The following is a 27060-nucleotide window of genomic DNA, read 5'->3' as shown; positions in this document are numbered from 1 at the left end:
CCTCAAGTAACCACTGTTTATGCAAATAAGGTTTATACCCACCTTGTCTGATATCAATCCGCTTGTACTAGAGGTGTCGGGGCGAGGATTCTTCTGTTGATACAAAACCTCAACGGCTGAATGCAAAAAAAGTATTTCTTCACATTTTTTGTTTCAATCAAATTCATATGTGCGAAATCGTCATTTTCAACTTTGCGGCATGTTTGATCCAAGAACTCATTTACGTACAGCGGACTTATATATAGTGGTAGACGTCCTAATTGACTGAGCTATTTCATCAATGTTTATTCCAGTTGATGGCGCTGATTCGAGGCCCGTACTGTACATATTACTCGAACTTACACTCACGTCCACTCGCGTAACAACATACGGTCTGTTCTGTTTGACAGGTCTTCTGAACTTCATACTTGGAATATACACCAGAAAACTGAAGACAGACTAGATAGTGAACGTAAGGCTGTGATTATTTCGAAGTGGACCAACGTCGCCGACGATTTCTGAACGTACCGTATACTCAAGGTCAGTGTAACATGGTAATAATACTCCGTGTGTACAGTATAAAAAGTGCGACGACATAATTTATGTTTCCGATGTGTTGGTGACCTTGGCCAAACTAAACTGCTATTTCGCACAATGGCAACTCCGCCCCCGAATATAACAATCCGAGAGATGTTTCAGAAGTTATCATGGTAATGATTAGCACGTACGGTGGCTCAATAATCACAGCAGTTTCGTTGTATTTTACCACTTCCCGGATCCCAAATGAAATATCTGGGCCAAAATGTCAGGGTTTCATTTGTGTTGTTATCGATATTTGGGGATTTGCAAGTTTCCACAGTGGATGGAGTTGGTCGTATGATTCGTTATGTTTTTAATGTAACGTTAGAAGTTGGAGTGGGACGTAGCGTAGGTAGATGGTGAACTTTGATGACTTGTGTATGACGTCAAACGTGTTTTCTACGGATTTTTGTTTTGGGTGAATGTTTTATTCCTCTGTAGTCCATCATGGTTCGTGTAATTTAAAATTCATTTTAATTGTACATTTATAAGAGCAAAGGTTTCGCCGGGGTTTCGCCTTTTGTCCGAGGCACAAAATGGAAGTATAACCCATACTCAAGTTTCATACTCATAGTCATAACCTGTTCATGTGATATGCGCCCTAAAAGCATCACACACAAACAAGTGTAGTACTATCCCTCGAGTGCCATTAAACAACTCGCCAAGCTGTCCTGGGATATTCAGTCATGGAAGTATCACCCACGGTTCAACAAAAGTAGCGATCCATTTTCCGACTCTAAAACTATCACACATTAGTTTGCGACATAACGGTATTTCGTAAGACAGTATTTAATAGTACACGTCACACGTAATTTTCTTAACATGCATGACAAACGTCCCAGACGATGAATCGGTACAGATGGTCGATTTTTGACACCAAAGTTCAGTCGAACGCTTGACTAGTACAGGGTTGGACATACTCACATAGGGTTGAATTAACGATGTGTTTGAATCTTGAAACAGACGTCTCAGACAGAAATTTTTGACTAAACGAATTCTCAAAAATCGATAGAATTTTGGAGAAATTCATCTCTTCTTCATGAGATATTTAATGACAGCTAATTATCAGGACATTTTGTAATGGGCTAATGAAATTCTGGTGTTATTTGTGGCGGATTTGACATGTTCAGTTTAGACTCTATTGTATATATTGTTGGTATGTTTGTGCAGTTTGATAGAAGATTTTGCAATCTCAATACAGATACATTTTGATTCCAGGCAAGGCTTTTGCACCTAGCATTTATTCAGGTGGTAACTTTGTTGTCAATTTATGATATTAAATATATTATATGTAGCTGTTTGCAATTTTTATAGAATATTATCTGTATTTCAAAATTGCCACATCATAACTGATCAGTAGTTCTACTCCAAGCTATTGACAGGTGCAGCCAAAGAGTTAAGTTTTCTGAATTCTTTTGAAAAAAGCACACAAAAAATGTTAATAGACAGTTTTTAGTTTGATTGGTACCTTTCCCTTCCCATGTCAACACAGTCTGCTGAATTATGCGTTGTCCCCACTCAAATTCTGGCTGTTTTCACTTCCCATGGACTAAAACAACGAAATCACCTCTGACATTGAAAAAATCATGTACAAACACCTTTTTACACAAACAACTTCGTTGGGTGTGCATCACATGTATTGAATATTGTGACTGCAAATATTCAACCCTTCCAATAAATGGGGTACATTTTTAATTTTTTCATCTATGCACAAAAGTTTCACAGCTGTCAATGAATATAATTTCTGTCCATGAAATCAAACAAAAACGAAGATAATTGTAAAAATAAAAATCAGAAAAATCAGATATTTTTTCTGAAATCAGTTTGGTTAGGAAAAGGCTTTGTAGTCAAAACAGCTAAAATGTGTAAGGATAAATTTTGGCAAAATTATTGTTATTTAGAGAACAGAACACATAAAATTGGTTATACTAATTTGGTAATACAGCTAACGATAAGGATTTAATAGTTTCTAGAGAAAGCATGATGTATTTTACAAAAAAGTATATAGCAAAGAAAAATAACAGAGTTATATACCTACTGGTTACCAGGTACTTTTATGTGTTTCCAGAAGAAAGTTGATGTTTGTGATTTCTCTGTTAAGATGTAGTAGCAGTGGTATTTCCTATCTCGACCTTTGACCTCTGATATTTCTACTGTTAACCTTGCGTTTTGAGAACAGGAAAAGGATACAGCACATGCAAGGATTTTTGTGAAGGAAAAATAATTGACAAAGGAGACCAATGTCAGTATAAAATGTATAAATTCAAGAAAATCATTCAAAGAGGAACTAAGAAATCACATCGTATCTAAGACCTAAGGGCTTGTTTGTTTTGTATGTAACTTAGTGTATATATTTCTTACAGAAAATTTGTTTTCAGATGTTTTTGTTTTATTATTTTCTGTTTTGTAGTTTATATGTTGTGTGTCTGGGCCATTGGATTAAGACTAGTTCCACTGAACTATTTCCATGGCCCTCACCAGGGAGGGTGACCATGCAATACTAAATTATATATTTGTCATGTACACTTTCCCAGTCTAAGTTCTGTCATCCTTTTTGCTGAAAATAAAATGAATTATTATTATTAGTAGTACTTTTGCCAAAGTTTGGGAATGTTGGTAATTGGGGAGTGTGTGGGGTGGGGGTGGGGTGGGGTGTGGTGGGAGGGGGGAGTATGGTACAAGTTAGATTGCCATACATTGTACAATAATTTAACAGGAAAATATTAATGACACAAAAAATGAAAAATAATATCAGTCCTTTTGCCAAGTATGGGAATGCAAATTTAATATTTTTAAGATTTCAAAAGTTGCACCAGAAACCCCTTGCCCCCCTGCCCCCTCCCTCCCCACCCCTCCTCCCTTCCTCCCTTATTGCCCACATTTGCAAACTTTGGCAAAAATGAAAGCACAATATCATTCTTTTTTTTAATTATTTATTTCATACTCTGGTTATGAAACTGCATTTAAGTTTCTTTCATCAAAAATTCAATTTTTGTTAAATATAATAATCACATAAAAGAAACCAAAGACCAGCACATTAAATTTTTTTACAGAATATTTACTGTTTTTGTTCAAGGTGGTAAGAACAGTAAAATGTACCTGAGTTTCCATGCTATATATAATATCAAAACTAGGGCAAAGCCCATAAGCTTGCACAGGGTAGATTCATTTGTGACCGGCTGCCTCACAATGATATTGTAGGTAACGCCCTCCGTGTGAAGAATGCGCATAGTGTATAGAACGCGCATGTGTAGTTATTGCGCCACAATGCATCCTTGGGTATAATCTCAAAAAAAAACCACATCGCATAGTATATAGGACATGCATGCGTACTAGTCATTGAGCTGCTATGCAGCCACTTTGTCGCCACTGCATAAGCTACTATGTAATTTGTAAAACCGAACAGTTTGCATTCTTGTCGCATTTCATCAGTAATATGTCAGAAGTAATAGATTGAAATCAGTCAAAATTAAGATGGAAATGTTTGCCAAACCTTGAATATTTATTACATGTGTAAATTTGTGTTATTAGTGTATTCATAAATATAAAAATTGTCAAATATCAAAATTCTATTTTAGGTATTGTTTATATTCATGAGCTTCCACACACACTTCACCGCTAATAAACTAGCTTATTCATACGAAAACCTAGAAGGCTTTTAAAATGATTTGTCAAGTTTGAAAAATAAAGTTAAAAGATTGAAGTTAACAGAAATACAGTGGTCACTGAAATCAGTCTTTAAACAAATCATTGGGAATAGACTGTGAACATAATTTGCATGATACAGAAACTACAAAATCAATGGAATTGTCTGAAAAATCTGGTATGTGAAAGGGCTTTAGTCTCTTGTATTCCCTTGCCGCAGGTAGATTTGGTTCATTGTATAGTTTGACACCTAGACAAGACAAACCACTTCATACAGTTTCAAAGAAAGAAAAACAGCCGATTTTCTGTCTATAAAAGAAGTTAACCACATGTCAAAGGTCACCAGACCTGTCAAGGTCAACATTGATTGGTCAAATTTTGCATAAATGTACTTCAAATGTAGCGCTTTCAGTTTGTGGTTTGTGTAGGTTTCTTGAAACATACTTTAATGTTTTAATTATGTTTTTTAGATATTGTATTTTGAAATTTTGAATATGTAAAGTAAAGTCAGACTTCTGATTAATTTAGATATTTGTTTGGGAACCAGTTACCAAGGTCACACTTTTCTTATTGGATAAAAAAAAGATAATCTGTTATCTGTTTGTCTGTTGTCATGGTGATAACCACTCAAGTTGCAGACACTAAAAATATCAAAAGGATCGTGAGTTCTATATCTATACCAGCCAATCAGAGAATGGCTGTGTTAATGTGGTGAAGCTAAATAAAAAAATTGTGATTACATCATACATGCCTTTAGCGGAATAAAAAATTGTACCGATAATCCTCTCATTGGTCACGACACTTCTGTTATTTCCTGTATAGTCTTTTTCTTTATTTTTTCTTAAATTACGGTTGTGCAGATATGATTAGATGATACCTCTATACTTCTCATCATTTAGCCGGAAAATATTTGTAACCTTAAGGTTTTTTGTTACTAGTTGTCACTGTCAGATGACAAAGCACCACAGATCCCTCATCAAGAATCAGAAAAATTTGAGGGAAATGTATAGTTATACCTGCACAAGCACAATTTATAAAATACAAGGAATGACAATTGAGATTTAGAATGTTTTGACTGATAGTTTGAGCTCTGCAGAACTCGTGATGTAGACGTGTATTGTTGTGATGCAGAATGACAATTGAGATTTAGAATGTTTTGACTGATAGTTTGAGCTCTGCAGAACTCATGATGTAGACGTGTATTGTTGTGATGCAGAATGACTCGTCTGATTTGTAAAGAATATTTTGAATAATAATATCAAATTTTCACTGTTTGACATTTGAGAAGATTTTTGATTATTTTCATCAGTATTAAAGGGGAACACCATTCCAATTGTGCAATCATGAATATATTATTACTCATGACTCCCATGATGCAATAGTCCACAGCAGAAACTCCTTAAAGGTACAAGATCAATTTGATAGTTTTCTGAAATCACAAGCAGGGGTGAACAAATCTTTTTGTGAACTGGTGGTCCCCGGACCAGTGTCTTTAAAAATCCAGTGGTCCTGCTGAAAGAATTAGTGGTCCCAGGTCCCGCTAATGTGAAACAGTAAATCTTGCCTATGAATCTGTATATTCAGACGACTTTTTAACATAGTTATTAACAGTAAGGTAACTGGTACGACAGACCAGACAAGGTAAAATTTGTGTGGTCCGCCCAAAAAAATCACTAGTCCCAGACCCAGGACCAGTGGATTTGTTCACCCCTGACAAGTAATTGTAGGTGATATAAAATTATGAAATGACTCCCCAGAACGTATAGTTTATGAAAATAACTTCTTCCAGACGTAGCATTCCTGTTTAACTGAAAAAGAACATTGCAAACTAATAACAGCATAATACTTGTAAATGAGAAGAAATTTATTTTAGTATAGATATAAAAAAAAACGTTTTTATATAAATTAATCATAATATCATATTTTAATCAGTGGTACATGAAATGGGTATTATATGAACAAGTGTATACATAAATATAATATTTCAAAATTGATACCTGAAAAAGTTATGTAGACAAGATAGTATTTCAAACATGTGTATTGAGAAAAGTTTTCAATTACACACACACAAATAATTACTTATCTGGATTGAAGTTGGTAAATTTGTAAATCAAAATTTAGGTGACCAGTGAGTGACATTAGACCGGTATGGCCATCCATACTGAATTTTATGTTTTGCATCATAACAGTTTAGGCAGTATTAGACAGGTATGGCCACCCGTACTTAATTTTATGTTTCTCATCATAACACTGTAGGCAGTATTAGATAGGTATGGCCACCCATACTTAATTTTATGTTTCTCATCATAACACTTTAGGCAGTATTAGACAGGTATGGCCACCCATACTTAATTTTATGTTTCTCATCATAACACTTTAGGCAGTATTAGACAGGTATGGCCACCCTTACTTAATTTTATGTTTCTCATCATAACACTTTAGGCAGTATTAGACAGGTATGGCCACCCGTACTTAATTTTATGTTTCGCATCATAACACTTTAGGCAGTATTAGACAGGTATGGCCACCCTTACTTAATTTTATGTTTCTCATCATAACACTTTAGGCAGTATTAGACAGGTATGGCCACCCTTACTTAATTTTATGTTTCTCATCATAATACTTTAGGCAGTATTAGACCAGTATGGCTATCCATACTTAATTTTATGTTTCTCATCATAACACTTTAGGCAGTATTAGACAGGTATGGCCACCCTTACTTAATTTTATGTTTCTCATCATAACACTTTAGGCAGTATTAGACAGGTGTGGCCACCCTTACTTAATTTTATGTTTCTCATCATAACACTTTAGGCAGTATTAGACAGGTATGGCCACCCTTACTTAATTTTATGTTTCTCATCATAACACTTTAGGCAGTATTAGACAGGTATGGCCAACCGTACTTAATTTTATGTTTCTCATCAAGGAGCATTAGACAGGTATGGCCAACCGTACTTAATTTTATGTTTCTCATCAAGGAGCATTAGACAGGTATGGCCACCTGTACTTGATTTTATGTTTCTCATCATAACACTTTGAAGGCGCATTAGACCAGTATGGCCACCCATACTTAATTTTATGTTTCTCATCATAACACTTTGAAGGAGCATTAGACAGGTATGGCCACCCATACTTAATGTTATGTTTCTCATCATAATAATTTAAAAATGATGGGTTGGTGAGTTGGAAATTTAAAAAAAGTAAGTGTATGAGTACATACTGGTGATACTTTCAATTCGTAATCGTACTTTATCATTCTAAAAGACTTAATAATTATAATAATAGTCAGAAGGAAACTTTGAAGTATTTGTTTGATTAAATTTCCCAAATTTCAGCAATAAATGATAATATTCACTCAGATGTACATTTGTGGGGTTGTCATCTGACAGCTTGGCTATGTCGTTCTTTGATAGCGTAGAGACTCAGTTATCTGGGTTGACAATGTCATTCTTAGCCCAAAGACTCAGTTATCAGGGTTGACAATGTCATTCTTAGCCCAGAGACTCAGTTATCTGGGTTGACAATGTCATTCTTAGCCCAAAGACTCAGTTATCTGGAATGACAATGTCATTCTTAGCCCAGAGAATCAGTCAATTATCTGGGTTGACAATGTCATTCTTAGCCCAGAGACTCAGTTATCTGGGTTGACAATGTCATTCTTAGCCCAATTGGCCCTCTTGGTTGACTAAAGTATTACTATCATGTTGGTCACTAGATGATCCAAGTCTGTGAACTATGTAATTCTTCTTTCTTGACTCTGCATTGCAACTATAATTATTGTTATAAATTTGTAGTATGAATATGAAATTTATATTTAAAAAAGGAAGCTAATTGCACTTAATGTAGTCAGGATGCCAACATGATTTATAACTAAACCATGAGGTTTGAATCGTAAGGATACCATATAGAAACAAGACTACACTTAATGTGTCACTTTCATGTAAATAGGCCATGGTATAATAATATATGTAGAAATGATGTCACCAATTTAGGAGACATTGTGTTTGCCAAACGGAAAAAGGGGTCATTGACATCAGATAATTGCTTCATTTCAGGCTTATGACCTGTATAATTTAAAAACATGGTAATAAAGTAAAAAAATTGTGCTAAATCACTGAGAAAAATTACAAAGTTACTCAAAAAGTATCAAAAATAGAGAAAAAAATAAATTGAATGCTTCCTAAGACTGGTGTTCAAAATTATCTTTTTTTCTCCCAAGACACGATTATTATTTGTTGTTTTCAGTGTTTTGTACAATATTGAAATTAAGAAGGTTAGTTGTCTATGTGATGGCCTTGACCGTTCAGAGATGAGTGAACAGCTTATGTATGCATGACAAAGTGATCAGTTAGTTTCTTATCAGCTTATACTAAGTGTGAGGTTTAATTTGCTAAGGTTGGGGAACCGTGGTAACAGAAAGGGAGAAAAGAGTAAAAGTGGCATAGTTTCCCATGATAGAATCTACCTAAATTTTGTTTGGGAAACACGGTAAAATCCCAGCAGATTTTCCCTAATTATTAACCATGGCAAAAACTGATGTCTGTGTAAATACAGTTACTGTCAGATATCTATCAAGTAAATAGCCATACCATGTACCCACCAAATGACAATATCACTGTGAGATGTATTCCTCAATTTCAATATCATAAAGTTCTGTTACAGAATGAATGAATGAATTTGTGGCAAAATTAGTATGCTTGCAAAAGGTAGTAATTAGACAAATTCTACCTGTGTTTCCCAGTTGTTTTAATTACCATGAATCCATTAACATTATGGTACAAGGTATGGGAATGTTTGCAATTTTATTGATTCCCCCTCTAGTAGTAGTACTGGAAAGGGAGAAAATTGAATTGCCTCAAGGTATGAAAATTTATACAAAATTCACCCCTCTAGTAGTGGTACTGGAATTCCCTCAAGGTCTGAAAATACATTCAAATTTTATTGATTCTCCCTCTAAATTCCCTCCATTAAAATTATGTTACAAGGTAGGCAAATCTATTTGACCTCCTTTGCCCCTCTCATAAACTTACCAGGGTTCCAAACCTTAGCAGATATCGAAACACTTGCATTATCATGATGTAGGACGTTTCTATAGTAACACAATGCGGTTGTCGTGGCAAAGTGAATGATATTGTATATGGTATTCTGTGGTACGTGTCAACATCAAAGAGTTCTAGGAAAAGAGAATTAATGATTCACAATTATTTCTAGGAAATATTTCTATGGTGACATCACATCTTGCATATCAGGATGACTTTTAAAGAACAGATATCATTGAATAATTTCCGGCAATGATTATTTTAGGATATTTTGTCATTTTAAGGTGGAGATGCACAAAAGCAAATTTGAAGGGTGACATATTTTCAAGTTATTATTTCCCAACAATGAATAAAGTTTACTCCATCACCCCATACATTTTCTGAAAGGTCTTTCTATCTTCTATAATGCTATTGTGTTTTCTATTGTCAGTGGCTGAAAGTGAGAGTGTGTTCCAGGTTTGAATAGAAGTACCTTGATTAACTCAAGAGATCAATATAACTGCTTCGGAAAGCCAAGTTAATACACAGGGTAATGCATGAAGTAATGTAATGTGTAGCATGCAAAGAGGCTAACCTAGGAATGAGTAAGTACACAAAGCAATTAATTACTTTGTGAGTTGCTAGGCCAAATTGTTGCTCATGCGTAGACATACAAAAAATACAAGGACAATTGTAAAGGTCAAGTCTTCTTGCAGTAACTAATTAAATGAAAAGTAGTCCTCTCGAGTTTCCTTGTGTAACAGAGCCTTAAAGATACAATTGCTGACATCAGACCATGGACAAACGGATATATAACTGCTGACATCAGACCATGGACAAACAGATACAACTGCTGACATCAGACCATGGACAAACGGATACAACTGCTGACATCAGACCATGGACAAACGGATACAACTGCTGACATCAGACCATGGACAAATGGATACAACTACTGACATCAGACCATGGACAAACAGAACATGTTACAAACAGGGAAAGCAAACAAATGAATTAGATTAATAACACTTGGCACAGTGTGTTGGAAGTACAGAGATTTGTATTACACATCTCCATTTGATAATTAGAACAGTTTTATGGCAACTTGACAAAATTCACGGTCACAAACAAATTTCCAGTTCCTCTGGCATTTCAAGTACAAAAGAGGCCATAAAACTGTTCTTATCAAACCATGGTATGTATAATACAAGTCTCTGTACTACCAACGTGCTGTGGCAAGTGTTATTAATGCAATTCATTTGTTTACTTTCCCTGTTTGTAACAGGTTCTATTTGTCCACAGTCTGATGTCGGCAGTTGTAACAAGGTACATTGCTGAAGAATGAATGACTGAATTCCAAGAATATTTTATACTTGTGAATTCCTACAACTTATATAAAACACTTGACATGATGTTTATTCAATGTGTCCACTCATGAAAGACAAAGTTGTGAGTCAAAATGATAACACAAAGATTTTCTAATGTCACTAGCTACATAAGTAAGTAAGTAGAAGGAGACACTACAATTTTGGTATGTGAACAAAACAAGGAATTGCTGTGTGTCAGTGGCTGTGTGCACTCTAAGCCAATTTGACACACCACTGGCAAACAATTTCATTTCTAGCAACGCACCAAAACTTGTGTTCCCCTATCTCTTACTATGTGGTGACTCACAAGTAATCCTAGTTTTTCTCATTTTGACTCACAACAACAAAATTTGGCTATCGTTATGAGGACACACTGGTCAGTGGTGTATTAAATTGCCTTAGAGGACAAATTGCAGCTATGAATGATTAGTCTAAGAAGGTACATTTACTATCATTAAAAGCCTGAAGGATAGATTCCTAGAATTTTTTATTATGCTTTTAGTCAAGGTTAATAAAAAGTATATACTAAGTTACAGCCAAGGTGCATTTTAAGTGAGTAGATGTTGTTGGATATGTCTGATTAGAATAGCTCAGGTTAGTGGCAAAAGAAAACAATTGAAAAAAGTCCCTTTTCTTTTAATATTTTGTAAAAATGTGTTATCGATGTACATATAGCTGGAATGTTACCGTAGATACGCAACAAAACTTTCAACAGGTCCCTTCACTTAGTCATGTGTAGAATTCCTTTCCTTGTATTTATTGACAGATGTAGTGTAACTATAATAAAAGGCAGTTTTGGATGCAACATGCTCCTTAGTTTAGACTCACAGAATTCCAAGAAAGTAATTGCTTTATCTTATCCAGGTTTGTAATTTCTCTCGTCAGGCAATTGGCATCATAAAAATGTCATTTTATTAAACAGGATAAAATATACTCTCAGTTAGACATATAATAAATTACTGGATTGATGTGCGCTTTGGCGTCAGCATTGCCATGGAAACTGCCTTCTGTCTGTTGCCAAGATGACTTGTATGAATAGATCTCTGTAGAAGTCAACAATGTTATAGGAGTGGGGATGTTGTAGAACATTGATTGCTTTGTGAAAGATTGTTCCATATGCTATACATTTACAGAGCTACAATGGCTTGTATGTCCCGGAAGTATAATAAGCTGTACAAGTGTATGTGATATGCACTTTAAAAAATCTAAGCTGTGTGTGTTTAAGTAGTATGATAAAAAATTTATGTAATTGAAAAGCATTTTGACAAGGAGTGTGGGAAAGCAGTGTGTATAACAATAAGACTGCTATTGTTATGTTATGCTATGCTATGCTATGTTATTATGTTATGTTATGCTTTATGTTATGTCATGTCATGTTATGTTATGCTATGTTATATTATATTATGCTTTATGTTATGTTATGTCATGTTATGTTATGCTTTGTTATATTATGTTATGTTATATTATGCTTTATGTTATGTTATGTTATGTCATGTTATGTTATGTTATGTTGTTATGTTATGCTATGTTATATTATGCTTTATGTTATGTTATGTCATGTTATGTTATGCTTTGTTATATTATGTTATGTTATATTATGCTTTATGTTATGTTATGTTATGTTATGTCATGTTATGTTATGCTTTGTTATATTACATGTATGTTATGTTATATTAACCAAGAGCCATAGAAATATGTGTAGTAAAAAGCATAGTCAGGTTGAGAAACAAATAAAACGATATGAGTTGCCCTCATCAGGGAAGAATTTGCAAGGGGTGAAAAGTTCAATGTCATAGAACTAGAAATTATCATACAAATGGAAATGTGCTCAGGACCAAGGAACTCTATGTCATTGAACCTCAGTCTGTAACTTTATTAATGTGAATTTAAAAAGTGTTGTTATGGTAACGTCCTGTCACTGTAACATGTCTAGTCAGAGTATTAAATTCTTTGATGAAAAGGTACTACAGATGTCTAAATAATTCTAAAACTGAGCCATGCTTAAGGGTTAGGTCTGATAGGTGGATTTTCTGTTAGTTTTGTCATTAAAACCAATTTTCAGATTGCTTTCATTAGTAGCTATGGGGTGGGATGGGATGGGATGGGTTAAATAAGTCCAAAGCTGAGCCATGCTTTAAGGGTTAGTTCTTAGTGGATTTTCTGTTAGTTTCGTCATTGATCAGATTGCTTTCATTAGTAGCTATGGGGTGGGATGGGATGGAGAGACACAAAATTGGCAAATTAAACTGGTATCCAGTGAGGAGGAAGAGCCTAATTTTGCATGTGAAAATGGTCATATAGATGACAAATGGGTATTTATTTTGGATTTTTCTATTACCCTTCTATGATTCTTACTTGGAAAAAACAATGTGAAAAAGAATTATATAATTGACCAAATCTGTGTTTGTAACTCAATTAATTACAAAAAGCTAAAAAAATGTGTAACCGGTTTGTTATTGTATGACTTTGTACAACAACAAATATTTTAAACATTTTTTAACGGTTTGCATTTGTTTGCATTACAAACAGGGATTTAGTATATATGTCAAGTAATGGCATGTCTATTCAATGAGACCTGTATCCTTGACCATTTCCATATCAGTTGATTACAACTGTAAGAAAGGACAAGTTTACTCTAATTTTGACCTAATATGGACAGAAAGAAGGTAGCTGTTGTATTGAAATGTTTTTAATCAAAAATAGAAAATATTAACCTTGGACATTCATTGTGGAAAACAAAGAAAAAAATATGATTTATAATAGGTCTGTTCTCTATGAATGAGTCAGTAGGTGTAGTACAAAAATAATATTAAGTTTCAGCTTTGCAACCATACTTCTCTAAGAACCCAAAGAGTTTAGTTTCCCAGAAGTAGTCTAGTTGATGGTGATGTTGACTTCATACTTTCACCGTCTAGTCAAGCCTGTGACTCTTGCACAGAATTTTGTGCTCCTCCAACAGGGGGTACACAGAGGTACATGTATATGCACTGTCTCATGGTTGTAGTGTTTTCTGATGCACTTTCACTCGCTATGCTCGTGAAAATTGTGCTACAAAGAACACTGCAAACACTCGTGCAAATACCCCAAGTATGGCAAACTTGCACTCACATATCATGGGGTTCTGTGTATTGTTCTATTTACCCAGTTTTGAGTCAGGTTTAGTCACTATATGATCGTCGGAACTCAAGTTTTATCAAACACTCGAGGCAGTGACGGTGTGATACTATGGTATTATAGGCATTGGATGTCATTGTAGTGGGGTCTTTTTGACATGGTAAAATTTGACAGAAAGGTGGCCAGTTCATAGTAAAATACTGAAATTTCAATTCATCTGATACCTTGAAATATACACTGAGGTTTTATTCATGTGTCTTCTGTGGCTACAGAGAATATCATAATCACTAGACGCTCATGCAAATATGCTTTTTATTTTTTTTTATTTATTAATCTTTTATATACAGACAGTGTCACACCATTCAGTACATTAGCACTGTTCTCCCAATGGAACCTGTTGCAAGAGTACGTACACAGAAAAAAAAAAGAAAAAAAAAGGACAAACCAGGACAAAAAGTTACAGATACAGAGTGTACTTTGAAAGATATCCGCCCACATTTATACCAGACTACATTCTTAAGATGTCTTTTAAATATCCTTCAGCCATGGAGACTTGTTTTTACAGATTTCAACCTTTTACAAAATGCAGGTGCTGAGCTTTTCACAAACATCCACCTACATTTAATTGAAAAAAAAGACAAAATCAGAAGTCATAGTTGTAAATTAGCACATCTTACCCCAAGCAAAATAGTGTGTAGAATATCAAAGGGTGAAAATAACAACCCAACATTTTTATGGTATGTTTATAATTCTTTCTATGACTCAGAGTCATTCTGTTACGTGATTTCAAAATGTCATGTGATGATTACCTAGGATTTTTGTATCAGAGTACATGTATGCCTATAAGGTATATGGTGCATAGCTTGAACAAGCAAAGTTTGTTACAAAAAGGATGACATTTCAATTGAAATTATGTTTTTGTAACCATACTCCCCATCATGCGATGTCGAACAGAAGGATGTATTGCTTCCCAAAGTATGTAAAATTCTTGATTGTATGTAGACCCACAGGACAAAAACACTTCGCTATTTGGCCAATCATATCTGTTCATTTGTTTCTCATAACCATAACCTAATGCTTTACACAAGGATTATGTACAAATTGAAACCAGTGCATGATACTATACCTGTAGATTCTAAATCACCAACTGTTGATTAATAGTAACTGTAACTTAATCTATTTTCACAAGAATGAATGTTCATATACACCTGACGATCCTGAGAAAACGTTAGCGAAAATTTTGGATTCTCTTCCAATAGATGTTTTTGACTCTGTGAGTAGAAATTTCCATATCTAATATTTATTGTTTATTGCCTTATTTATTTCCTTATTTATTTATTTATTTATTTATTTATTTATTTATTTATTTATTTATTTATTTATTTATTTATTTATTTATTTCATTTATTTGAGTACACATAACAAAACTCTGGGGAGTGTTAAAGGTAAAAAACATAAAAGGAAGTAATAACACAACTAATAAACTATCTAAAAGAAGCATTACATAACATAATAAAACTAATGATTATTATGCTTATATTAATTGAATATAGGAACTGCTAGTACTATTGTATCAGGCCCCCAGTTAATGAGTTATACAGCTTCGTTGAATTTGGTATAAATGTGGTTCATTATCTTGCCCAAGGATTTCAGTGATTCAGAAACAAATGGCAGTCATGTTGAGGCTCGAACCAAGAGCTTGCAGATTCCTAATACCCCCAGTGACTATAAAAATCATTGAACCATGATGACTTCACATGTATACATTGCATGACAGTATATGCAAAATAAGGTAAAGGATGTTTCTGACTCAGTAATATTTTATTGATCCACCTATTAATAGATCGGTATTGTTGTCTCTAGTATTAAAACATAAGTGAAATGGAAGGATGCTATATTGCTTTTAGAGTTGTGGAGTCATGATGGGCGATTGGTTACAGTGTCCAACACCCCATTGCTGCCATTTGCTTCTGAGTGGCTAAGTCCTTTGGCAAGATTTGAACCATGGCTGTGCCTCAGTCCACCCAGCTGAATAATTGAAGTCCACAGTAGCCATATTTTTTACATGGCGTGTCTTGAGTGATGGGTATCAGATCAATCTGATCAAAATCTGATGTGGTGAAGTGGCGATCACACAGCACAAAACAAACAACACAAAATGATTGAATTAAAGATAAATAAAGACATTTGGCCACTTTCACCTCGTCAGATTTTAATCAGAGTGGGTATCTGTTGTGACTCAGTTAATCAGAGTGGGTATCTGATGTGACTCAGTTAATCAGAATGGGTATCTTATGTGACTCAGGCTTTGTGAAACAGACATAATATCTTAAGGCAGAGTTTGACCCTTTGACATTTCACCCTAACCCAAAGCTTGACCTTTAACTTTTACCCTAAAGAAAGTTCGACCTTTGAACTTAAAGTTCCAAAACTGTTTCAATTATATACCTGAATCAGATAAAAGAAAATCACTTTAGGATAACTGTATACTTTGGAAGCCAATGACATACTGCTAAACATCTTGGAGATATGACCTTTACCCCTAGAACTTAGAAGGCATATATTATCAAACCTATCTCTGTCACAGAAATCTCTTGAGCATATTGATTGTTCATGAGGCATTTCTCATCACAAATGTCAGATGGTATTGTAAGCCAATACTTTGTTTGTGGTTAAGTATAAAACTGCTTAAACTTATAGCCTTTTATGTGTTGATGGGCAGATGGAACAATCACACAGTGCAATCATTATTTTTAACTTAGCCTTGAAAACATAAAGGCGTAACCACGTCACTGTAAATACACCACAAGGTTGTCTGGTCTAGTAACATAAAAGACAGAACTATATAGCAGGTCTAGATAAATGATTAGTTTAGTAGCAGCATATGTAAATCTGTGTTAGATAGATTGAGGGACAAGGCTGCATCCTGTCCACACTGTCACTACCTGTCTGTCAGTGTTGTTGTCTTTCCTATCCCTGGATTATGCCAGATCAGCTAGCTGTGGCTTTTTGATGATTTATCTGTAACAGTTTATACCCCTGATGTGTGAGGTAATGTCTTCTGATTATAAGTGTTGGTATTATTTGTGAATTAGATATATTCATTAGTTTTAAGCCTCGAGAAACCATTAGATACATTTTGATATGACTGGTATATCCAATGTTATGATATAAATATGTCATTGAGGTGAAGGATGGCTATAGGATGATAATGAAATGGTGGAAAGTCTCAAAAGTAATGATAATTTAAGTTATGAATTTGATAACAATTGTTAATTACACAGTCTAGTGCTAATTGGTATAGACAAGAACTGTTAACCAGTATTAACTACTGTTATTGTTACCCTGATGTGCGAGGTATGTCTTCAGATTGTTGTGTCAGTATGACTTGTTGAATGTGCTGATCTATTCATTATGGTTTAGCCTTGAGAACTAGCCAGAGTATCAATAATTCTTGTCTGCCACTCAAATATATTAAGTAGTTTATTATGCATATCTGTTTTACAAATCGAGATATAAACTATACAAAGGTGATTAATGGAAATCAGAAAAATTGCATAATGCTAGTTGAGTTCTTTTGTGAGCCCTCATTACATACATCTGATACAATATGATGGGTTTTCCCGAGCCATACAAGAGTGCTGAGTGAATTCACTCAACCAATGAAAAAGCATAAAACGCCGAAACATACGGGTATAGACAATGATGTTATTGTTATTGTTTGGTCATTCACTTTCTTTCAATTTCGAATGTTGATATTGTAAGACAATATTGTGATATTGTAAGATGGATTCTGGTTGGTTACTCGTAATTATGAGCTTGTAGATGAGATGGATGAATGAAAATTCAAAAAATCACAATGTCAGTTAGAATAGTTGAAAGAGTGTAGTAGTGTTACTGTAGTCCTTCAAGTCTAGATTTCTACATACCTTGTAACAGGAAAGAGTAAATTTGATAAAACTTCGATAGATACCATATAGCTTGTATCAGGATTTATCGTGGTTTTAGAAGACCTTGGTAACAGAAGAGTAAAGTTGGTCAAACCTCAACAAATTCTATAAACCTAATACCAAAGTTTTAGTAAAATACCTAGATTTTATCTGTATCTATAATGCCTGAACAGAAACCATGGTAGGGAACCTGATAAAAAAATTAGAGAACTCAGGTAGATTTTACCGACTTACTAGGTACCCTGATGAAAACAGTGGTAGGGAACTCTGGTTGAATAACTGGGGAACTCAGGTAGATTTTACCGACTTACCACCCTGAACAAAAACCCTGGTACTGGTAGGGAACCTGGTAAAATGATTAGGGAACTCAGATAGATTTTACTACCCAGACCGAAAACACTGGTAGGGAACCCTGGTTAAATTACTAGGGAACTCACGTAGATTTTACAGACTTGCCACCCTTAACAAAAACACTGGTAGGGAACCCTGGTAAAATGACTGGGAAACTCATGAGTACATTGTATCCACTTTAATAATTACCTTTAATCACAAACACAGCTTAACAATCCAGATAAACACCTAGGGAACTCAGATAGATTTTAGCTAATTAATGTCCTTAAAAGTTAAAGGACTATCTTTCAGTCCTATGTCATTGCAATAAGTGACATCGTATAAGGAATATATTGGATAATTCTTTTGTTGTGGACCAACTTTTTCTATAATGGTGCCAAACAAATGTTGCTCACACCCAGCTTTTAATCCTACTCTGATGTAACAAAAACATAGCAGGGCTTGAAATTAACTTTTTTCTATGGTAGTCCAAGTGGGCTACCAATTTCACAATTTGGTAGCCAGACGGTGGTGTGGCCAGTAGTCCCATATTCTGGAACTGAAAAGAATGTTCCTCTATTGGGAATACATTTGTTATTAAGATACTTTCATGTCAGTAAATCTTCTATCCTTTAAAATATTGCATAATCAATGGTACTTTGTAGCCTGAGTGGGCTACCAGCTGCAAATTATGGTAGCCCCATGACAAGAATTAGTAGTCTGTGGACATGGGACTACTGTTAATGTCAAGCCATGCACAGACATGTCTCATGAATAGGAAGGAAGGTGAAATTTCTTTATATGCATTTCAATCACAAGCTGCCTTTTATGATGTCAAATGAATATGAAAATGCAAGTCACAATAGAACAAATCTTATTGAATTTTGTAAGTTGTATTGCAACTGTTACATAATTTGTCAGTTATAGAAATCACACAACATACATGAAGTGCGTCTCATTTCTCTAACTCTTTATACATGCTGCTGAGTGTAATACTTCCAAAATGGATTTTTATTCATGTAATGTACATGTATATATATGAAATATTGAAGCTTCAGTGGCTAGTGGCACTTGAAAGCTGACATATAACAGTAAGATCAATCCGAAAGATCAATAAAAGGAGTCCTTGAATAATGTTTGCACTCTTGTTTGTCAATAACACAGATTCTGAAGGTCTTTGTTTAGTGTTAATAAACATATGTCTGTGCATGTTCAGGTCCCCAGCTAAAATTTAGTAGTTATACTCCTGGGTACATAGATTTTTAAGCATTTCATCGTGACTACCAGATTTATATGGAGCTGGTTGCAGGCTGTTAGACCAGTGGAAATCTATAGAATATTGTAGCTGAAATTATTTACTTGGCTTAAATTATCTGAGTATCACGACGGTGCTGGTGCGTGGCGACACGATTTTGCGTGCTGTTAGTACTTTTCTTTTGGTGTCGTTATTCATCACTTAATCATCTGAATCTATACCTATGGAAGAGAGGAACTCCTTGTGCTCTGTACCAGCAGTGGTGAGCCAAGCGAGGATGTGCTATCACGTATTAAATTGGTGGAATTTAAGTTTTCTGTTAAGACATTAATCTCGTATTAGGAGAATACAGAATACTGTTTTTGTAAATGTTTCATTACACACAAAATCAACTCACATTTCATTGTATATGTATCAGTATGTATATATGACAATAAAAACACATATACCAGGTGTAGAGTTGAATTCAATTATTATAATAAAACCCTGATGTTGAAGAATTCAAATACCACCACCCAAATATCATAACTAGGCAAAGCCTATAAACTCGCGCAGGGTAGATTCATTTGTGACTGGCTGCCTCACGATGATATTGTAGATAGTACCCTCCGTTTGGAGAATGTGCATAGTATATAGAATGTGCATGCTAATAAAAAGTCTGATGGCTCTGAACAACACCACGTATCTTACAGTCTATGTTTTCAGCTGCCCTTTGACTTGCTTGGCCCATGAATGTACAACCACAAAGAGCTGTAAGCATTCATGTATTAAAAGAATAATGCCATATTTGTATTCACATGGCATAGGGTTTCTGTCATAGTATTGTATGTTACCTGTGTTGGTACACTTAGGATACATGTATAACCATGTCTGGTTACTGTGCAGGTACTAGATTGTACAATGTGAAAAATATTTTTTTTGGTAAAAATAGAACTTTTTAACAAAACAGCACGCGATAATGAATGATGTTATTGTGCAGGTACTAGATTGTACAATGTGAAAAATATTTTTTTTTGTAAAAATAGAACTTTTAACAAAACAGCACGCAATAATGAATGATGTTATTGTGCAGGTACTAGATTGTACAATGTGAAAAATATTTTTTTTGTAAAAATAGAACTTTTAACAAAACAGCACGCGATAATGAATGATGTTATTGTACAGGTACTAGATTGTACAATGTGAAAAATATTTTTTGGTAAAAATAGAACTTTTTAACAAAACAGCATGCAATAAGGAATGATGTTATTTTTGTGATAGACATATTTAAAAGGTGCCATTAATATTTGTGTAAGTTAGAAAGTGACTCACACGATGTTATTTGAAATAATCTGCTTCAAAAAGGAGTGTATCTGAACGTAATGAAGTTCAAAGATTGGATGAGTATAGACCAAGGGAGAAATGGTTAACTCGTGGGATATTTTGCAAAACTATACAAAATGCAATTAATGTAAGGTGGGTAGGGTGAGGAGCCCAGGTTGAGGTCTGTTATCACTAAAAACAGACAGAGATAAAACATAAAACTGCAAGACTATCCAATTTCATTGATATAGGTACAAAAACTTATAATGTTACAGTATATGGCACTTCAGAGTGATAAAACTAGAAAATAACACATGCTTCACACTGGTATCAAGATATAATGTGTGTTCGGTAAAAACTTGGGTTTGTATAGTTTGCAAAGCAGAGAATTAAAGAAAATATCTAGCCAAAGATCTAAAGTTAATCATGATACTAGTAGCATTTTGCTTTAAATAATTTCAAAGTGTATGGTTTTCATTTATACAGTGAGTAAATGATTCTGGGAATGAAATAATATTTTTGCATTGACCACATCCTATCCAAGTTCAAATTTCAGTACAGACAACTTCTTGACCACCCGACTCTGCTCTGCAATGCTCATGAAAAGTAAAACAATTTTCACATCTTGATTATAGACTGAATCAGATCTATTATGAGTAACTTTGCAAGGGGTGTCAAATTATTTTCATAATAAGATATTATCAGAATAGTTCTAGAGTGGCAATACCAATAGTAAATTATTGTTTATAATTGTCCTACATTGGAAAAATGTTTTGCAGACACACGTAAAAAATTATAATATATTTTGAATATTATCTTATAATATGGACACTTTCAAAAGTCAGGTTTGCATTGCTACCAGGATAAGCTGGCCAATTACTTTATAAAGTGTCAACACTTTCAAAACTCAGTAATACTTACTAACAGGTTTGAATTGCTACCAGGATAAGCTGGATAGAGGACAAGAGTAGCGGATTCACAGATCCAGCAAGTTGAAGGAAAGGTGTATTAATTCACAGTGTAACTCGGTTCAGTGCTTCTCAAGATTTTGTTGATTCCCTGATACATTGACAGTAGATTAGGGTGGCCCTTTTTAAAAAAATATCTTTCTCATTACTTTTTCAGAGCATCTATATGGGTCAGTCGGTCAGTCGGTCAGTCGGTCGATCGATTTTGAAAGAAAAGAGTAAAAAATCATCTTCTTCATGTTTCTCTACATCTCCTTTTCCTCCTCTCAATCTCCTTTGTATTTGATTCTCTACACAATTGGCATGTTCTCTGCCCCCTACTTGAATAACTTCCGTCATGAAAGAAATGCTCTTATGGTGAACAAGTGTCGACCACTGCCATGACTGTAGATGATGTCAGCAGTCCAGACATTTGCTTATTCTTGCCAGAGAGGGTGCTGTTGCACAAAATATTCTTCAAATAACTTCAAAAGTCAGGTGAAAAAATAAAAATGTTATGTCGGAGCTGAAAATTTGGGTCGGTCGGGTAATACATGTAAGTAACAGAAAAAATAGGGTCACCCTTGAGCATATGGTGTCATTTTACATCACCTGATACTCAACCTTTGCATTTTCAAGAAAAAAATATTGTTCAGTTCTAAAATTAACATGGCACTTTTCCAAAAGTTATCACCAAACAACAATTGTGTTGCCAATTGGTAACTTTAGTGAGAAAACAATGTTCCCCTACACTTTGTTCTTGCCTGAAAGGAATCATGTTATTGATACATATAAACCGTCACATTTGGCAGAAGAATGTACTTTCTGCACCAAAATTAACCTGGGTTATTTCCAAAAGTTATGACCAAACAACAATTTGTGTTAGGTAACTTTAGTGTGAAATTGTTGTTCTTCTATAAAAACGGACATGTTGTTCTGTTCATAGGGAATCATGTTATTGATACATAACCATCACATTTGGCAGAAAAATGTACTTTCTACACCAAAATTAACCTGGGTTATTTCCAAAAAGTTATGACCAAACAACAATTTGTGTTAGTAAATTTAGCGGGAAAACAGTATCTTCAGCAATGTGTACCACATTGTGTTTGCACTGTATAAGTTTTAACCACATTTTGTTGACCTAGCTTTGTGGACATCGTACAATCACCTTATGTACACATGGCTCATTAATCATGTTTGACAGGACTAGTAATACAGAGAGGGACAATGTGGGGAAAAAATGATTGTGCTATGGACATATCGATTACATACCCTGAATATTTACTGTCTGGTAGATTTCATCATATCCCCATTATTACTTACTATCTATTACTATATGTTCTGTTGGTTAATCAAGCATGCATAACAACATGCCATGGCAAGCATGATAAAGCATACAAACATAACATACAGTGAATAACTTGAATGCAATCCTGTAGCCAACTGCTGGAGTACTGTCAAGATTACATCACCAAGAAATTTTTCAAGCGGAAGTTTAATATCAGAGGTCAAAATATGCAAAAAATTACTTTCGTCATTTAAGGAATGAAAATTTGAATTATTTATTGACAAAAAAGAAAAAAGTGCCTTTCTTTCATTTTTATAATGAGAACAAATAATTAAATAATGAAATTCATCTTCTACCATATGTTGACAAAATTTACAAAATCTTTCATCTATACGAATCCTAGGAGTAGACCGTCTACCCAACTCAATTGAATATTATAATCCAAAATTCTAAATTTAGTCACTAGTTTTCTACAAACATGATTTTTCGTTGTAGAAGATATTTCTCAAAGCCAAAAACTGTTTTGAACAACCTAATGGAGATGTGATATCTTTTCACAAACTATAACCTAGCTATCTTTTGGTGTGTGGAGTCATGATGGTTGATTCATTAGGGTAGCTGGCTTGGAATCTGTAGGTTGTGGAGTCATGATGGTTGATTCATTAGGGTAGCTGGCTTGGAATCTGTAGGTTACAGCTTGTGGAGTCATGATGGTTGATTGGCATGACAGTCACAAACCATTAGCGGTCCAAGTGCAACAAACCCGCTGGCTTGCCTGGCGAAAACGGGTGTCATAAAAGTTGTTTGCATCTCTAAAGCTGTTTGTAGCGTTACTTATAATAGCCTAATAAATTGATAACAACTGATATAAGACGGAGATAAGGTTTGCCTCAATTGCAGTCCATGCAGACGGCTGAATAGAGGTTTTACAGCTGTTTACTTGTGTTATGTAAGAGCCCATCATCACATGTGTAAATATTGGTACTCTTTGATAACAAGTCCACTTGCTTGGCTAATGGCTTATTTTGTCCCAGTAATGGTTTGAGTAGCTGCTTGGAATCTGTAGGTTACAGCTTGTGGAGTCATGATGGTTGATTGGTTAGGGTAGCTGGCTTGGAATCTGCAGGTTACAGGTTGTGGAGTCATGTTGGTTGATTGGTTTGAGTAGCTGCTTGGAATCTGTAGGTTGTGGAGTCATGATGGTTGATTGGTTAGAGTAGCTGGCTTGGAATCTGTAGGTTGTGGAGTCATGATTGTCATGACGGTTTAGTAGATTGCCTGGTTTGGAATTTGCCTTGATCACCTCTGCTAGTCTAGCAGCTAGCCATTTGGTTGAAATATGAAGATCTCATTGGGCTAGTCTCTAGACTACACAGTTCTGCCAGTTGTTAAAATGGCTAAGTTCTTGACCAGCCCCAGTCAACTTAGTGGTGTAATTGGGGACCTGGTAGGATAGAGGTTACAATGTGAATGATTCAATCCTATGTGCTTACAAGTTACAGAAGCTGTTATTACTAGGACTTGGTGTAGAAATTCTAGTAGATTTCCCCTTTTCTGTTACCAGGTTATGAAACCATAGCCAAAAAACAACAACAACTGTCTTTCCAGATAGCTGTGAATGACTAATGAATGATTGTGACCCATATGTACATACAAGTCAATACATTGTTGTAATATATTGGTAATTTGATAAGATAATGACATGGCCAATCAAGGATTTTATCCTGACAGAGACAACATTGCTGTTTTGAGCAACAAGACACTGAGGAGATTTGAACAGACATGTTGGAATGTAATAAGGACAAATTGACTGTTTTATTATGCAATCATGTCACACTGCAAAGAGCAGCTGCTATGTTTACTTTATTATGCAAATTGTATTGATTGACCTTTGTGTAAGAGGTCATATAAGGTCATGTGTTGCCATTGTGATGGGTTTACATAATTTATGCAAATCTGACAATGGGCACTGCTTTGTATCTAGGTCAGTTGAGGCCAAAGGTGATATTATTGTGGTTTCTGCATCTTGAATTGGCATTGCTGGATCTAGTGGATCATATGTATTGCTTTGGAAGTTTTCCAAAAGTATAGTCACTGTATTCAACCAGACATCTTGTACTGTGTGGAAGTGGTCAACCATGTACTCTAAATAGAGCTATATATTTAGCACTTTTCGTGGATCAAACAGTTCAACTTCCGAGGTCAGAGTTGTTTATCAACTGTCAGTGTGAAAGTCCACCAAGGTATGCGATCTCAATGGTATATTTTTTGCCTGTGTGTGATACAAGGATAAGGTCACATTCTCTGTGTAACACTAACAGTTGTTTTTTTCATACTTCTAATGTACAAGGGGCCTGTTTAGTAGGTGATACAATTGTGTCATTGTGTTAAACTATAGTACTTAGAACTTTACTTGCTGTAATATAACATCCGACATCAGACCGTGGATGAATGGAACCTGTTAGTGTTACAAACAGGGAAAGTAAATAAATGAATTGGATAACACTTGGTACAACATGTTGGAACAGAGAGATTTGCATTACACACCATGGTTTGATAAATACATTTTTATGGCTTCTCTATGTGTATATGAAGTACCAGGGGAGCTGGAAATTTGTTTGTGAACATAAAATATTGTGTAAAGTGGCCATAAAACTGTTGTTATCAAATGATGGAATTCAATACAGGTCTCTGTACTTCCAACATGCTGTGCCAAGTGTTATTATTCCAGTTCATAAGTTTACTTTCATTGTTTGTAACAACAGTTCGTCCACTGATATTGGCATTGTAATTGTAGTACTAGTGTCTAGTGACTCATTTTGTATGACAAGTATTTGTTCCTTATGTTTCAGACTTGTCTATCTTTCTAACATGTTGTTGTGCATGTCAAGAAGTGTCTATTGTATCACAATGGTAGTCTTTAAACAGTATGTGTGGTAGGGGGAGGGAGGGGAGGGGGGAGGAGAGAGAAACCGCTTGATATACAGGAGGGTGGGAGGGCAGCTAGGAGAGAGTAAAAAAGGGTGAAAAAGACACAGACAAGACAGACAGACAGACAGACAGACAGACAGACAGACAGACCATGCAGACATAGAGAATAATAGGGAAACGAAAGAGAAAGAGGTGACAGTGAATTAAGATGTGATGAAAAAGATATAAAAGAAACAGAAATAACAGAGATGTGGACTTGTCACCTCCAGATGACCAACTAAAAAATATTTATGTTTCAGAGGCTTTTATTAAATTTGAGTTTTAAAAAGAAGCAATGCAATTCTTTTTTGGAAAACTGTTATTAAAATACGTAACAATGTTCTATGCCGTAAAATATGTTCTCAAACTTAAAACAGTTTTTAATTTTCTTTCCTTTGCTTCCACATTGCTTAATACAGTTTCACTTCTGTTTGATTTATAGGAGTGATGTTCAAAGAATTTGACGTAGTCATTAAACGAGTTAACTTGTGGGTCAGCCTTTGTGTTCAATAAGGGAGAAACCATTGAAGTGTGATTTTGGTTTTTAACGAAGCAGCTTTGAATCTAATCCAGTGTTGTAGTGAATCAAGTATTAAGTCCGTATAATCAATATTGATGTAATCTCTACGCTTCCAACTACAACATTTTCACTTCTACATTCTTCATGATGGACGGTTACCCAGGTAAGAACAAAATGACATCATGATCAGATGCTTTAAGTAAATAAATTCCATTTTAAGTTTTTATTTGAACTTAATCGTAATACTGTGATTCTATCAGAGCAGTATTTGACATGTGTTGTTTCAAACTGTAACACTTTCACTTTGTCATTGAACAGGATAGATGTTGTTACTTAGGGGCAAGATCAATATTTCAATGTAGGATTAAAAAAACTAAATTCTTTTACTTTGGGTTGGGGGTTTTTGAGCCATTTTAGTTCTCATCGTACAAAAACGATTTTACTTTTAATGGAATCTGTTTTGTACCCCTGAATACAAATATATCTAAAAATGTCGTCAAATTGAGAAATAGAAGAATTTTTGCTATAATAGTAAATGCAGGGCACTAAAATACAGTAAAGTCAACAAAAGTTATTTTTTCCTCACTTAATAGTGGCTTTGTATTCATACCACTACATACTACTACAGGGATTTGAACGTGATTGTGCTGTTTGAAGCAGTTTTGGCCACTTTATTTAAAAGGGTGGGGGTGGGGCCTAACTAATTAATTTATTTTTTATGCTACATTGATCTATATCTTACCACTTAGGTAAGCACAAACTTTGTCCATTTTGCATTCAATTTACCTAA

General features: G+C 34.7%; 1 protein-coding gene across 4 annotated transcripts in view; it reads left to right on the top strand.

Moving 5' to 3' along the window:
• Window positions 1-303: 303 nt before the first annotated feature.
• The window catches only part of LOC144450485 (retinoic acid receptor beta-like), a 43781-nt gene continuing 17024 nt past the window's right edge, over window positions 304-27060 (top strand). For 2 of the 4 annotated variants that reach the window (XM_078141110.1, XM_078141107.1), the window contains exons 1-2: window positions 304-519; window positions 26193-26433. In XM_078141110.1, coding sequence (XP_077997236.1) covers window positions 26415-26433 — 19 coding nt within the window. In that variant the 5' untranslated portion in view covers window positions 304-519; window positions 26193-26414. Of the gene's footprint in view, window positions 520-9758; window positions 9830-24903; window positions 25024-26192; window positions 26434-27060 lie in introns of those variants that run through there. The other 2 variants (XM_078141108.1, XM_078141109.1) reach the window with 2 other exon arrangements.

The sequence above is a fragment of the Glandiceps talaboti genome, chromosome 20 (genome assembly GCF_964340395.1).
Source record: "Glandiceps talaboti chromosome 20, keGlaTala1.1, whole genome shotgun sequence".
Classification (NCBI taxonomy): Eukaryota; Metazoa; Hemichordata; class Enteropneusta; family Spengelidae; genus Glandiceps; species Glandiceps talaboti.
The sequence above is the reverse complement of the archived record's forward strand: the minus strand, read 5'-3'. Positions and strand labels throughout refer to the sequence as shown.